Below are 16,912 nucleotides of genomic sequence, written 5' to 3'. Positions count from 1 at the left end.
ATATAGTTGCTTAATTCACTCTTACTTTTCTTGTAGCAAAAAAACTGATAACATAGGAAAAACCAACCATTGAAGAATGATTAAATCCATTGTAATATGACAAATGATGTAATAAATTATCAAAATTATGGAAAGCCTTAAATGAAATTATGCTATGTTTTTAATACAAGTATAAGGCTTCTCATTAAACCCTTATGATCTGAAAGATCATTTTGGTTCCAAAGACTGAAACTGAAACCTGATATATAATATATTAATTGTATTCAGACATTGAGATTATCTCTTCTGTTTGACTATATATATAGATGTTACGAGAAAATTTTTTCTTTTTCTTTTTTTTCCGATACGATAGAGAGTGGGATTTCTTTTAAATTTTTAGGAAATGAGTTAGAGGGGGAGGAGATTATAGTAGAGTTGTATTGAAATATTCAAAGCTTTTTCAGATAATGACCCTATATTAACCTGTTTTAATTAACTTTTTTCTATCTTTTCTAAGAGACTTCTTAAGAAGTGAAAGAAATCTGCAATTTATAATATTAATAAAATCAATAAAAATTCAAAATAATAATAAAAAATCAACAGCATAGGTATAGAATAGATGATTTGTACCTAAACAACAATCCCTGTGAAAGATACCCACAAACTCAGTAAAAAAAAAAATGAAATCATTCTATGGGATGTATTATGTTCAGAACATGCTCTCCTTGTCAGAAGACATAGCCCAAAAAGTGTTGTTAAAAGTAGATTATTGGGGCAGCTAGGCCCTGGGGTCAGGAGTACCTTGGTTGAAATCCGGTCTCAGACACTTAATAATTACCTAGCTGTGTGGCCTTGGGAAAGCCACTTAACTCCATTTGCCTTGCCAACTAACCTAAAAAAAAAAAAAAAAGTAGATTATTTGATGACATAAGAGTAGTCAATTAAAAATTAACATAACTTGAGAGAAGCTGGATGGTACAGTAGACAGAACACCAGCACTGAAGTCAGGAGGACCTGAATCCTCAGATACTTAATAATTACCCAGCTGTGTGACCTTGGACAAATCACTTAACCTCATTGCCTTGCAAAGAAACAAAAACAAAACCCGGTAAGAATTGACATTATTAGTTCCATATTTGCCATTTTAGTTTCATATAATCCTGAAATGAATTAAGAACTAGTTTGCAACACCTAGTTTACTTCAAATTCTCTTCCTTTCCCTATTAGTATGAAAGACTTACTTGCTACAATGGAAATGTTTTAGATCTACCTTTTTCCCTTTCCCCCACTTTTCCAGTCTTATTACATTTTATTCACAGATACATAATTTTTGATCTAGTAACATTGACCTTTCAGTTGACCAGTATATAGGTCACTCTATCTCTCATTGCTTTGCATTTTTCTGGCTATCCCCTCTACCTGGAAGGCTCTCCCTTTTCATCTCTGCTAATTCCCTTTTCAGCTCCTTCATATTTCAACTAGAGCCCCATCTTCTACAGGAAGTTCTCAATCCCTCTTACTTCTAGAACCTTTTGTTTATTACTTTGTATTTATCCTTTGTATAGCTTATTTGTACATATTTGTCTATTTATTATCTCTCATTTAGTTTGGAAGGAAAGGCCTGCCTTTTATCTTTATGTCCCCTATGCTTACTGACATAGTTCCTGAATTTTATTGACACAGATGGCATCAGTTTTTTCAGATTTTTGTCTCCGGGAATGTTCCAGTGTGCATTAGATGAGTTGACCTATTTTGAGAGTTCTGGAGAGGAGGAAATATTTTGTTTACTAAAGTTTTAGTTCAGCACCTTTGGGCTCTATATGAAGAGATCTACAATTCCAGTTTAGTGTTTTGTATATTTATTTCCTCTTTTCTGTCTTTTCTGTGTCTGAATGATCCATTAGACAAAACCCACTGAATTCTTAGAAATCAGACAGGCAGCCACCCTGACTGATGCACTGGCACTCTGATTCAGGAATCAAATGCAAGGACTTAATTGAAGAAATGTGTTTCAACAGGTGGCTCTCTTATTTCTTGATGAATACCCAGCCTGGTATTAGGAATCTGCCCACCTCATCCCCCAAACTGTATACCCCTACACCTTATTTCCGGCAAGAGACTAATTTTCCTGTTGTTCTGTCTTTCATTAGTGCATAATGTACTGTCTTGGCCTCCTCTCCAATCTAAATTCCTGTTTTCTGGGAGAGAGCATGCCCTTCACTGAAAATCTGATGGAAGTCAATAGTAGGTAATCCTATGCTATGAATACCCATATAAATCTGACTCAAGCCTCAACAATTTTTTTGGAGAGGTCACTAATCCTCATGAAATTTGTCTATCTCTTTTAGAACAAAAGTCAATTAGAGTGTCAGAAAATTTGGGGGGAAAATTTCAGAAAGGACCATTTTATGTAATCCTGTACTTGCTGAAAATTTTTTTTTAGGTTTTTGCAAGGCAAATGGGGTTAAGTGACTTGCCCAAGGCCACACAGCTAGGTAATTAATTATTAAATGTCTGTGTCCAATTTGAATTCAGATACTCCTGACTCCAGGGCCAGTGCTCTATCCATTGTGCCACCTAGCTGCCCCTTAACTTTAATTTAAATGGACATCCTATGCCTATTCTTTTGATTGATTTTGGCTAATATTTGGTCCTTTGATTATGAAGCCTTACAAATTCTAAAGAATACAATATGTTCAATTCCTTAAATAAATGAGTTTTTGGTTTATTTTGGCAGATAAAAAATCAAAACATATTATTTTCTCAGGAAAAGAGAAAACCCCCCTACCTTCTTCAGAGATTTCAGTAGAAGATGATGTTCTTTGTCACTTAACTATCCAGATTTTTTTTTAACCTAGAATTCTACCATTTTTCTCAAATACTCTCTCTTTGGAGATACACGTACCCCTGAGGCAATATCTGCAGTGAGATTCTAAGACTAATATTTTGCAAAAGAACATAACGGAAAGGGGCTGCTAGGTGGTGCACTGGATAGAGCACTGGCCCTGGAGTCAGCAGTACCTGAGTTCAAAGCCGGCCTCAGACACTCAATAATTACCTAGCTGTGTGGCCTTGGGCAAGCCACCAAACCCCACTTCCTTGCCAAAAAAAAAAACAAAAACAAAAACAAAAAGAACATAAAGGAAACAAAGGGTTTAAGCTACCTGTTGTTAGTTTGTGCAGTTAGTGCTACCTACCAGGTACTAGAAAAGAGAATATTCAATCCACGCTAAATAAGTAAACTCTCCAATAAAACTTGCATTAGAAGTTCACAAAAAGACTATTTAGAGAAAGAAGATCTTCGGAGGAGGGAGGAAAGGGGCGAGAACTTTTGTTGTAGAAAAGAAGGCTTCTAAACAATAAATTTCCATCTCTGTGTTCCAACTTTTGGTCAAATGGAGGATAGGGAAGGAAAGACAGAGGGAGGGAGGGAGGGAGGGAGGGGGACAAGGAGCAAAGGAGAAACAGAGAGAACCAGGAGAACATTGAACACAATAATTGAGATATAGTATGAAGATCAATTGTAAATGACTTAGTTCTCAGCAAGACAGCAACAAAATTCTGAAGGATTCATCATCTACTTCAAAAGAAAGAACTGATGGTATATAAATGCAGATCTAAGCATACTGTTTTCCACTCTTATTTTGGGTTTCTGTTTTAACAACATGAGTAATATGAAAGTTTGTTTTACATGATTACACGTGTATAAACTATACCAAACTATACCAAATTGCTTAGGGAGGGGGGAGGGGAGGGAGAAAAAAGAATTTAGAATTCAAAATGTAAAAAAATTACTGTGGTGTTAACCTGGATCATACCTATTGGTGGCTTGGTAAATCCTAGAGAATATAAATCTTCATATGCAAATTTTTTATTACGCTTGTTATGTTATTTTAACCCTATGTTTTAAGGTTCTTAAAGAGATGCTGTGGATCAGATCTAGACAAATGATTTGAAAAAAAAAAAAAGAGTTTTCCTTCAGGCAACACCCGAAGAGGAAAACAAGACAGATTTTGAGCCTGACACAGTGATCTTGTCTGAAGGTGACATCTGCTCTTGTCTGAACTGTCCGGGGTTTTTTGTTGTTGTTGAAATTCCTCTGGGAGATTACTTTTGCTTTGGGAAATTCTCACAGGATGGTGAGAATTGTTTTAGCCTTAACTAGCCAGGTGGGTACTGAGGACTTATTCCTAGATCTAAGGGTAGCATTGTTTGAGGAAGTGGCCTAGTGGCAAGAGCTGGCACTTTTGTTTGATAAAACGCAAAGAATGTGCCTGACATCCCTGTCTCGTGTCCAGTGTCTTTTATATAGTTTTTTGATTCGTTTAATGTCTGATTGTGTATTCTCGCGTTTTGATTTTATGTATAGTTATGACTGTTTAGTTGATTGTTGAATCTGAACATGGAACAATCTAAATCGAGGGTCAGAGATGCAGCAGAGACAATCTTTTTCAAACATTATATATGTATCACATATTCTATCAGCGTTGGTATAAGCTAATGAGTGACAAGCCCAAATTATGTTGACCTAGGCAGGGAACTTTTGAGAAAACTAAACTGAACTAGTTTCAGTTTTTGGTTTTAGCAAGGCAATGGGGTTCAGAAATTTGCCCAAGGTCATACAGCTAAGTAATATTAAGTGTCCAAGGTCGAATTTGAACCCAGGTCCATTGTGGCCCCTAAAATTGAACACTCTTAAAAGAAAATTAAATTTAAAAACTAATAAGACTACTAAAATGAAATGGGAAAGTTTTCATCATTGGTTTAGGGAGATGCTAGAGAGAAAATGCAAAGCTGAAATGACTTCTCATAAGGCTCAGAAAAACATTACTTCTCCATCAGCCACCCCTTCCCCTGATAAGACTGGAGATGGTAAAAACACCCTGTCTGCTTCAGCTTCTGCTTCAGCTTCTACTTCTCTTCAGGTCTAGGTTTCAGTCTCTCCCCCTCCTGAGCCAGGGGATCTGGCAAACCTAAATCTTTCCTTTCACCAAAAGCTCTAATGAGGTTGCCCCAGCTCTAGAAAAAAAAGCCCCAAACCTGATCCTGTTGGGATTTACTCTTTGAAGGTGATAAATACACAATATCCTCAGACTTTTCCAACTGTTTTGACTCCCAATCTGCCTTCCATTACTCCAACCCTTTCTCTTATCTCTTTCTGCTTCTACTTTCCTGAAGGGTAAAGACAGATTTCTATACCCAACTGTGTATGTTATTCCCTCTCTGAGTCTTTTTCTGATGAAAGTAAGGTTCCCTTACACCTCCTCCCCCTCTCCTCTTCCACTCCTTTGTAAAAGCCTTTTCTTGTCTTTTTTTATGTGAAATAATTTACCCTTCTACCTCCCTCTTTTCTTTTCTCCCAGCACATTCTCACCACTTCTTCTAATTTTTTTAAATATCATCCTCTCATATTTAACTCACACCTGTGCCGTCTCTATATATAAACCCCTTCTAACTGCCCTAGTGATGAGAAAGTTTTTATGAGTTCCCATGTAGCAATATGAACAGTTCAAAATCATTAAGTCCCTTATGATTTCCCTTTTCTATTTACCTTTTTATGCATGTTTTGTCTTATATTTGAAAATCAAATTTTCTGTTCAGTTCTGGTCTTTTCATCAGGGAACTTTGAAAGTCCCTATTTCATTGAATATCCATCTTTTCTCCTGAAAGAATATGCAGTATTTCCCCATGTATAAGGCACACCCTCCTTTGAAAAATTTAGGGTCTAAAAACTGGGAGCATCTTATATAGTGGTTATAGATTTTTTATTTGCATTTTCTGCTTTTTTTGCGATTGTCTTTGCACTCGTTGTAGATAATTTTTACTTGAATTTACCTCTTTTTCATGCTTGTTGTCTTTGAGCTCATTGTTTCACATTTGTTACCAGTATAGTAGGTTATGTTTTGCCACCTTTTGCCCTGTCCTGTCCAGAAATGGATCAGAAAAGATTTTTGTGCAGTGCTGAATTCAAATTCAGTGATTTAGTTTGCAAAAGTGAATGGAAATCCTCCTGCTGAATGTCAGCTTGGTCCTCCTCGAACTCAGAAAACAATCTGAGACTGGCTAGAAGAAGAAATTTTGCTGAAAACACCCTGGCAGAAGAAGGCCATGACAGGCAAGTCAGCAAAATGGCCTGAGTTAGAGAGGGAATTGAAGAGATGGATGGAAGAGCAAAGGTCAAGTGGAATTCCTGTATCCACAAAGGTAGTTCAGCAGGAGGCAAGAATTGCTGATGGAAAAGAAGTGACTGACTTCAAAGGAGGACACAATTGATATTTCAGGTTCATGAAACAGAATGGGATAAACATGTGTCCATGCACCAGGCTTGCCCAGGGAGTGCTTGTGGTCAGCCCCAGACCATAGCACAGGTAAGAGAGTGGTCAGAGTCACTGCTGAGACAGTGATTTGTTATCAACAGATTGGATGAGCTAATGGATGGGGGTTCTGACAGTGAATTTTATAATAAATAAAACTTGAGTTCAATAACTTTATGTAATACCTTATTTTTTTCAAATTTCGGATCCCCAAATTAAGGTGCGTCTTAGACATGGGGAAATATGGTACGCAATTTTGCTGGGTAGTTGATTCTTGGTTGAAATCCAAACTCTTTTGCCTTCTGGAATAAAATATACCAAGCCCTTTCAATTTCTTTTTTTTTAAAAAAAAAAAAAAAAGAACAGACATTTTTATTAGATCTGCCTTGATAGTGGTGGGGAGCTGTTACTGCAAGGGGTTTGCTGGAGTTCCAGAGAGGTCTCTATTTCCTCCATTCCTTCCAGAACCATGCAGTATCTCCAGAAGTCTTTGGAAGGCCTGAAGCCTCTGGACAGTCTCCTGATCCTCACACTGATGTCTTAGCGCCTGCTTCCACTGCTTATTGGCATTCTCCAGCAGCTCTCGCTGGGTTTGGGCTTCAGCTAGTAACTGCTGCCTGTGCTTTTCCTGCTCTTGCTTCTGCCTGGCCCGGGACACATTCCTCCAGTCTTCCAAAACCTGCTTTTTGGCTTGAGTCTGCCTCAGAGCACTCTGCAATAAAGCCTGCTTCCTCTGGCTGGCCTCTAGTTGCTCCAGGGCCTGTGGTAGGGCACACTCAATGGCTTCTACCTGCTTCTGATGCTCAGCCTTCAGGTTTTTCCAGAGATTTGGGGCTGTGCTAGCTTCAGCCCGGATTTCTTCTTCGGTGTTCACAGTCATGTCCGTATGCTCCAGGAATCCCTGGAGGGCATCGACCACCTGCAGCTGACCCCAGAGCAACTTCTCCTTCTTCATCGAGTCCTTCCAGAATTGTGCCAGCTGAGCGGGTGAAACGTCCTCCTGAAGGCCAGGGGGCCGCAAGGGTGGCTGAGGCTGAGGCCAGAGCCTCCTCCGTGCCCAGGGCCACAGTCACCGCCGCATCAGTGCCCCCTCCAGCCACCATAGCTTCCACCCTTTCAATTTCTATTTTGCTCTGGTTCTAGCGACGTTTTGTGCCTCTTTTTTCAGTTAAACAATACTGCTTTTTAAGACTTTTTCTCCTCATTGACTTTTTGTATCTCTTTTACCATTTGATCTAGTCTGGTTTTTAAGGTGTTATTTTCTTCAGTATTCTTGTCTCTCCTTTACCAAACTGTTGGCATGTTTTTTCATGATTTTCCTTTCATCGCTCTCATTTCTCTTGCCATTTTTTCCTCTACCTCTCTTATCTGATATTCAAAATATATTTTGAACTCTTCCATGGAGTGAAACAATTTTATATTTTTGTTAGAGGCTTGGGATGTAGGAGCTTTGATTTTGTTATCTTCTGAGTCTGTGTTTAGTCTTCCCTGTGACTATTGGTACCTTTTTATGGTCATTTTTTTCTGTTTTTGTTTTTTTTGCTCATTTCTCCAGCCTATGACTTGATTTTAACTCTGTTAAAGTGGGACTCTGCTTCCAGGTTGGAAATATCCCAAACTTCTGGTGAGTTTGTATAGCTGTTTTCAGAAATACTTCTGGGGATCTGCAAATTTTCAGTTCCTCCAAGGAGGCAGGATCTATTTACCTGGTCTGTGAGTGACTGCAAGTATTCTGTTCTATCCTGAAACTTGTAGAGGGTCCCTGCTCCACAATGACTGCAAGGTCTGGAGTGCCAACTGCTCCTTCTCACCCTGGAACTGCCACCCAAGATTGCAACCCAGATCTAAGTATGGGGAAAGGAACAAAGTGTTGCCCTCAGTGCTAGCAGAGATCCCTGTAATCTCCCTCTACCCCTTTCTGTCTGTGGGCTGGGAGCTCCAGAACTAGCTACTGAAGCTGATTCAGTGGTTTCTTCAGACCTGCTCTTGTTCTGTTGGACTGGATCCCTGTTACTGCTTCCTGGACTGGACTGTGCTCCACTCTCATCCTGGTGGGACGGGCCAGGGACTGAGAAGTCTGGAAATCGCCACTGCTGCCACTGATCCAGTTGTCCTGTTGTGTCAGCCAGAGCAACAGACCTTTTCTGTCCACCTTTTAAGTTGTCTCAGACTGGACAATTGTTTCATCCCTTCTTCTTGTGGGTTCTGCTACACTAGAATCTATTCAGAGTCATTATTTAAAGGTATTTGGTGGGGGGTATGGGAAAGAGCTTGGGCAATTCCCTGCCTGTACTCCCCCATCTTGGCTTCTTCTCCCATAATTAACATTTTTAAGAAGCATTGATGAATGCTGATTTCATCTAAAATCAAATGGAGCTAAGAACTGTACTAATACCTGTTAAACCTATGACAAGTGAGTTTGTACTTTTAAGTTTAAGCCTATATAAAAAAGTCTTGATTTTGTTAAAACCAAATCCCATCTTCTTCCTTTCATAGAAAATATCTATGGCCATGGCAGAAAAAACTGTATAGGTTTTATAGTCAGTCTCACTATATCGAACAACAACCTTTTCCAAGCTACCCTAATGGGATGCAAAAATAAAAGAATACATTGCCTTTATTTTTATCATTTTGATTATGCAGGGATTACTTGATTTAGTTTCCTAACTAAAAAATAAGATAAATTAGTTTTTAGACATACTGTCTCCTTGTTCATTGATTTTTATGATTACATCCTTGCAGTATCACATTCTTTCTGAATGTCACAAGGATAAGATATATTGTTAAGTTGGAGATGTGATAAATAATGTAAAAACTCTACTTTAGTCATGTGTACATTTTAGTTTGAGAAAAGGAACAACATTATACTTGTACAATAAAATATCAACGTGGTTTCATCCTATCTTTCCCATCTTCTTGGTCCAGACACATTGGTTCACTTGCTATTGTTCACACATGACATTCTATCACCAGGCATCATATCTTTTTCCCCTCTGTCCCCATTTCTGGAATGTTCTTCTTGTTCACCTCCACTCATGTTCTTTCCATGGCCCTCAACTAACCATTTAGTTTATTCAAGCTAGAAACAATCTTGAAAGTACTGAATGAATCTCATCTTCACCATGCATCCTCTTCCTTCCTTGACTCTTATGAATCTCTCCTTCCTCTGAGTAGTTAGATCAGAGAATCTGTTTCATTTACTCTTAAACAGAAAAATTCATGCTCTATTTTGGTGTTAGACTGTATCTTCCTTCCTGAATAGTATTTTTTTTTCTTTAAAGGCCAGTGTGGTATTTTGCTTTCACTCATATTTTTGGATTCTGATTTGGATTCCATGCAAAGGAACTAAGCATCTCTTTTAATTTTGCATTCTCTACAAACTTAATCAAAACAACATCAATACTTTCAAAAAAGTCATTAATAAAAGTGGAATGTGGTAGTTTTAAAAAAAGTCAAGAAACTCAAGACAGAACTTTTAGAAAATAGGAATGAAGAGGGCCTAGTAATACTATCTCTCGAAGCATATAAATTAATAATTCTCAAACCAATTTTGTATGGAGATTTTAAAAATAGAGATTAATCAATGAAACAGCATAACTATAAAATATGGAGAAACAAATGAATATATTAGCCTAGTGTTTGATAAACATGAAGCTTCCAGATACTGGGTTTAGAACTCACTCTCATTTTAAAAACATGCTGAGAAATTGAACAGCACTATTAAAGAAATTAAATTTAGACCAATACCTTATATCTTATACTCTGATGATATTTAAATGAATGTGTTATCTAGATATAAAAGGTCAGATCATAATCAAATTAGATAAATATGAGAAAAACTACCTATCATATCTAAGGCTAAAGAAAATTCATGGAAAAAGTAAAGAATACACAGTATTTCAAATAAAATTTATAAATTTAATTACATAATTTTTTTCTAGTTTTTGCAAGGCAAGGCAATAGAGTTAAGTGGCTTGCCCAAGGCCACACAGCTAGGTAATTATTAAATGTCTGAGGTGGGATTTGAACTCAGATACTCCTGACTCCAGGGCTGGTACTCTATCCACTGCACCACCTAGCCACTCCTAATTAAATAATATTTTAAAGTTATTTTCTCAAAAGTAATAAAAATTAGAAGAGAAACAAATACTTGGGAAGAAAATCTTTGTAGCAAGTTTCTCTGATAAACACTTAGTTTCTAAGATAATGAGGAAATAATTATAATATACAATGGTAAGTCATTCTTCGATTGATAAAAAATCAAAACACAGGAACAAATAGTTTTCAAGGGAAGAAATTCAAATTACATATAACAATAAGATAAAATGTTTTAAATCACTAATATGGAAATGCAAATTAGGGTAACTGTGAAATTTACCCCTATACTCATCAAATTGTCAAAGTTGGAAGAAAAAAGAAAGTGCAAATATTTGAATATCTGCATGAAAACAATAACCAAAACACTGTTAATGGCACTTTGAATGCTTATAGCTATCAAGAAAAGCTATTTGACATTATGCCCCTAAAAGTTACTAAGTTGTACGTGGTAATTGTATATGTTGAAATACACACACACGCACACATACACACACACATATACAGACACAAGTAGGGTATAGAACTATATTTTATAAAAAAGGAGAAATAAAAGGGAAATAAGAGAAGAAAGAAAGGAGGATCAGAGGAAAGATAGAGTAAGAGTTATTAGTTCTAAAGAAAGGAAACTCTTAGAATGCATCAAATATTTTTAGGTATTTTTGAGGTGACAAAGAACAAAAATCTGAGGGGCTGCCAAAAACTGGGGAAAGGCTAAGCACAATATAGTGTATAAATGTGATGGAATACTATTTCACTTTTAAAAAATTATAAAGGAGATGGCTTCAAAGAAACCTCAAAAGGCATATGAACTATTCACTGTGACACCTAGCTGCCCTTATATGAGCATATACATATATATAAACATACTTTATGCATATTAAATATATGTATGCATATAATATATACATATATATATATATATGTATAAAGAGCAGTATGGAATGAAAGAATTTTGAATTCCAAACTAAGGCATTTTATTTTGTTCTAGAGGCATCAGAGTTTGAAAATTTTTGAGAAGGGTGACATATTTAGATCTATATTTTTGAAAACAACTATCGATTATAATATTCAAATTTTAATATGGAAATGAAGATCTTTCTCTCTCAACTGAAAACCAATTAATTTCATAATTTAAAGGGATCATAGAGTTTATTTTGTAAAACTCTTGTAAGATTTGTAGTGTTCACACTACAAATAGTCATCTAGCCTCTATAATTTTCAGTGATGGAAAACTCATTATTTCATGAAATACACATTTAAATTTCAAATGAAAATCAGTGTGTCAAAATTAAGTCCTACTTCTTGCTCATCATTATAACCACAATACTTCTGTACTGAAGTACAGAAGGCTTCTGATCCAAGTTGGTGGATTACAGATTATCTTAAATATTGGTAATAAAAAATCATTAACTCCTCTATTTATGGATACAGTATCCATAATTTCAGACACCAACATTGTCAAGAGATAGATACCTTTTTCCCCTCTTCTCAAACCCAGGAGAGTACTGAGACTAGTGTGATAAACTGCTAAAATGGGACAACTCCTCTAATAAAGAGTCCTGGGGATTAGACCCCAGGGATTCACAAAACTGGTAAATATTCCTGCCCATGACTACTAACAAGCACATTCTTTTGCTCCTCATAGTGGTGAATCACTAATTCTTAATTTTTTTTTCCAGAATTTTCTGTCTCTTTTGCTTTAGGGAACACAGGTATCAAGATTTCAAGGTCATTTTTTCATGATGCATTTCCCCTTATCCAAAGGAGATAAGTGGTGGTAGAATTTATGGTGAAGATATATGAGATCAGCAAAGAGAAGTCAGGTAAGGAACAGGAAAGTAGAAATGGAAGAGTCCACAGACAGACTGAAAGACAGGCAAAGATTTCTAACAATTAGAAGTTCTAGACATTGTAGTGGTATGCCTTTGAAAAGTAATCTTTTTAAGGTGCAGATCTGACTAGGGCATTCCACATTTCCAAACTTTAGTGGCTTCTTTTTGCCTCTCTAATTCAATACAAAATCCTTAGCCTGGTATTTAAGATTCACTTTTATGTGATTCCATCTATGTGGGATAAAGATAGATCATGTTTATCAAATCTATTGATTTGGTTTCAGAGAATCAGAAACTGAAAAGAACCTGATAGGTTAGAATATTGGGTTGTATCTATTAAGTCTCAATTGGTTTTGCATTTGGATTGGGAAAATCATTTTCATAGAGACTAGATAGGGGAGGCAGGATTAAATCGAACCTGGTCTGATAAAAAAAAAATCTATGGGCTTTACTAGACTGCCAGCTCAGTAATGAGTCATTATGATGTGGCAGTCAAAAGAGGGGATTCAATATTGGGTTGCATTAACAGAAGCTTGACTGATGAGAATAAGGTGACATCCTCTTCTCTGAGTAGTGTTCTCAGTTCTGAGTACAATTGTAGAATATTCAGGGAAGGGTAAATGGGATGAAAAGGCTAAGAATCTAGACCCTATGAGAATGGGAAGGAGGGAAAAAATAATCATTGAAAAGGACCAGATGCTATATTAAGAGATTCTATAAATATTATTTCATTCGATTGGTACAACACTCCTGTGAAATAGTGGTTACTACTATCTCCCTTTTGCAGGTAAGGAAAATGAAGGAGACATGCCCAGGGTCTCATAACTAGTTAGTAGATAAATATAGGTTTGAACCCTGGTCTTCCTTCCCAGTGCTCTAACCACTGAAACACTTAGCTGCCTCAGGAAACTAACCCTAGCTGTAAAAGCTAGCAATTTTAACTTTGAAGAAGAAAATACTTGGGGTGAGGGGGGCAGGGAGTACAGATGAAAAGAGATGTGATAGCTATTTTTAAGTACTGTCATGCAGTGTCTTGCTGCATGGTCCAAATAGCAATATCAGGAACAATGAATTGGAGGGCTAAGAAGTAAATATTGTACTGCGTCAGAAAAATTTTCTATCCATTAGAAATATCTATAAGTGCAATTAGCTTCCTAATAAACTAAGAGGTTCCACATCATTGGAGGTAGTCCTAGAGAGATTAGATGAATGCTTTTCAGTTTTGTTTAGGGAGAATTCTTTTTGTAATATGGGTTAGTGTGGATAATCACTGAGATCCCTTACTATCCCAAAATTTTGTGATTCTGAGATATATTTAGAACTGTTTCATATTATTCCCCTTAATTAATTCTATCTTCAGCCAAACAATTATAGGTTTTTATCCAAAATCAACACATCAACTCCTTTCTTCATAACTTCTCATAGACCATCTTCATTCCTGGAATTCATTTTCTCTGCATCTCTGGCTTTTGAGAGTTATCATGCTTCAAAACTTGATGTATTTACTCATAATTCTTCCTTGATAACCCCAATTTTTAGTGTTTCATATTGTTACAAGACTTTACCTAATTTCACCCTATCATTGCATGTTTTGTGTGATATTTCTCTATTTGCATATCATATCTTCCCTTAGAATGAAAACTTCTTGAGTATAGGATCTATGATGTATAGATAGAGAGAGAGAGACAGACAGACAGATAGACAGAAGACAGGCAGGCAGACAGACAGATAGAATAAATAGAGAAATAAATGAATGGATTATTAGATTTTTGATTGTAGTGTCTGAAAAAATTCCTTCCATGTGCTTAGGATTTGCTGCATTTATTGAATTGTACAAGATTAAGGAAAACATAAACTTTGTCCTGGTTTCTAAAAGAAATACAAATAATTATTCAAACTCTAGACTGATGATCTTGATGTCAGATGCCATAATCAGGATCCCAAACAATCTAGCAAGATTAAATAAAGCAAAAATCAAATGCAAATCAGTATATCTTGAGTTTTTTTTAATCTTTGTACAAATTATGAGATGAGAGAGATGTGATTCAAAAGCCAGGTGTGGGGCATGGAGGAGGGCCTTGGATGTTTTAGGGGACTAAAGCATTGACTGTGATTTCACAATCAAGTCTAGTGTCCAGAATAAAATAGATGTTAATTCTACCAGAGTCTGTCCTGGGAAGAACACATGTGGCTTATTGTACTTAGTTTGGGCTGTGACATCTTAGGAAGGAAATTGAAAACCTGAAAAATGTCTAGAAAAGTTTGACATGTGACCATGTTTCTAAGGCTGATTAAAACTATGCTATACACAAATATCTGGAAGAAACTGCAATGTTTAGCCTAAAGAGAAACTATAGAGAAAATTTCAGTTAAATACAAGGTAGAACTTTGCAAGAATTAGCAATGTCTAAAAATAAATTAGTCTGTCCTGTGACATAATATTTCTCACTAGTAATGATGTTAAATTAGATTATCCCCACATTTTGGAATTGTAAGAGTATTTTTACTTCTGGCAGATTGGATTAGATAACTTTAGGTCTCTGAGATCCTATGATTTGGTTTCCATAAAACAATTTAGTCATTTATCACAGATTTAAAAAACCCAACAGCTAGTAAGTTTATGCAACTAACTTCAAACTCAGATCTTTCTGACTCAAAGCCCCATTCTCTATCCACTGCATCATCTAGCTGCCCCAACTTTTTAAATTTAACTTTATTGTCTATGGTTGCTTTTCAGTTGTTTATTCACATCTGAATCTTTGTGACTCCATGGACCATACCATCCATGTGGTTTTTTGGTCAAAGATACTGGAGTAATTTGCCATTTCCTTCTCCTGTAATTAAGTCAAACAGAGATTAAATGATTTATCCAGGGTCACATAGCTAAAAAGGATCTGAGGTTGGATTTGAACTCAGATCTCCCTACCCTGTTCTTTCAGGCATAGTGATCTATTCACTGATTCATACAGCTGCCTCCTCCTCTCCCCTCTCCCACACCTATAGTAGGGTCTAAAGTGGGAAATAATTCATAGGCAAAATAATTGTTTTATACACATTCCAAACTGTATTGCTAAAAAAAAACTAAAGAAATAATGTCTCTGAACATTAGGTGTTTCCCTGTGTCCAACATGCTTAAAAATGAATGTTAAGAGGGCAGCTAGGTGGTATAGTAGCCCTGGCCCTGGAATCAGGAGGACCTGACTTCAAATCTGGCCCCAGACAATTAATAATAGCCTAGCTATGTGACCTTGGGCAAGTCACTAAACCCTATTGTCTTAAATAAAAAATTTTTAAAAATCATGCAAAAAATGAATGTTGATTGCTATGCAACTTACAGTACTTAAGGTTAACTTATTTTCTTTAGGTCTTTGGTTGCTTCCAGATGTGTCAATGATATGGGACAAGGAAATCAGTCTATGGTCACTGAATTCTTTCTCCGTGGAATCTCCCATTGGCCAGAGTACCAGCAGATTCTTTTTGGGCTCTTTCTATTCATGTACCTCGTGACCATAGTTGGGAATCTACTCATCTTCCTGGCCATCATATCTGAAGCTCATCTCCACACACCCATGTACTTTTTTCTGGCCTTCCTCTCTTTAGCTGATATTGGCTTATCATCTACCACTGTCTTGAAGATGCTAGTGAATATGTATACCCAATGTCATACCATTTCCTACACAGGATGCCTAACACAACTATATTTTTTGCTAATTTTTGGTGACCTAGACAGTTTTCTGCTGGCTGTGATGGCATATGACCGGTATGTGGCCATCTGTCGCCCTCTCCACTATACTACAGCCATGAGCCCCAGGCTCTGTGTCCTTCTTGTGAGTGTGTGTTGGGTTCTCACTAATATTGTTGCTCTGACTCATACCCTTCTTATGGCACAGCTCTCCTTCTGTGTGACAGGGGAAGTCTCCCAATTTTTCTGTGATATTGGTCCCCTTCTGAAGCTGTCCTGCTCTGATACTCATATCAATGAGTTGATGGTTTTTGCTGTTGGTGGTCCAGTTGTGACAATCCCGTTTCTATGTATTGTGGCCTCCTACATCTACATTGTCTCAACCATCCTCAGAATCCCATCAGGAAGTGGGGGGAGATGCAAGGCTTTCTCTACCTGTGGCTCCCACCTCTCCATAGTTTGTATGTTCTATGGAACTGTTTTGAGTGCTTATTTATGTCCCTCATCAGTATACTCTTCTGAGGAAACAGCATCATCTGTGGTCTATACAGTAGTCACCCCAATGCTGAACCCTTTTTTCTACAGCCTGAGGAATCGAGATATAAAGGTAGCCCTCATAAGCCTTATCAAAGGTAGGATATTTATTCCCTAGGCTCAATGATTCCTGCCCAACCCTATACCTCTCAAAAAACTCACACACACACACACACACACACACACACACACACACACACACACACGTATATAGGCAGTGTAAAACATCAATATAATTGGTTCAATATGATTTACAAACATTCACATTTTCATTCATCAGTTTTTTTTAAATATATCAATAGTGTTTTTCCTCAGTTCCTCTAAGTCTCCATTTAGCAATATGGTTTAGAGGATGTATAAATTCTTGGTTCTTTATTTTTCCTCTTCTATCATCCCAGTGACTGTGTAGTCTGTTCTTTTGGTTCTTTTTATTATACTTTGCATTTTTGCATAATACTTTTATTATTTTTTAT

The 16,912-nt window shown here is 36.8% G+C and overlaps 2 protein-coding genes across 2 annotated transcripts; one reads left to right on the top strand and one right to left on the bottom strand.

Annotated features, from left to right (window-relative positions):
• Positions 1 to 6,666: 6,666 nt before the first annotated feature.
• Positions 6,667 to 7,396, bottom strand: LOC141508809 (outer kinetochore KNL1 complex subunit ZWINT-like). The gene is given in 2 exon segments (XM_074217778.1): positions 6,667 to 7,305; positions 7,307 to 7,396. Coding segments are annotated over 2 exon segments (696 nt in total). The 3' UTR covers positions 6,667 to 6,699.
• Positions 7,397 to 15,615: 8,219 nt separating this feature from the next.
• On the top strand, positions 15,616 to 16,557 carry LOC141508747 (olfactory receptor 1N1-like). Its single transcript, XM_074217661.1, has one exon. It carries the CDS (start codon positions 15,619 to 15,621, stop codon positions 16,555 to 16,557), a length of 939 nt encoding a protein of 312 aa, XP_074073762.1. The 5' UTR covers positions 15,616 to 15,618.
• Positions 16,558 to 16,912: the final 355 nt, after the last annotated feature.

This window comes from Macrotis lagotis, chromosome 1 (assembly GCF_037893015.1).
Source record: "Macrotis lagotis isolate mMagLag1 chromosome 1, bilby.v1.9.chrom.fasta, whole genome shotgun sequence".
Taxonomy (NCBI): Eukaryota; Metazoa; Chordata; class Mammalia; order Peramelemorphia; family Peramelidae; genus Macrotis; species Macrotis lagotis.
Note: the sequence above shows the minus strand (reverse complement) of the source record. Positions and strands in the feature narration are given on the sequence as shown.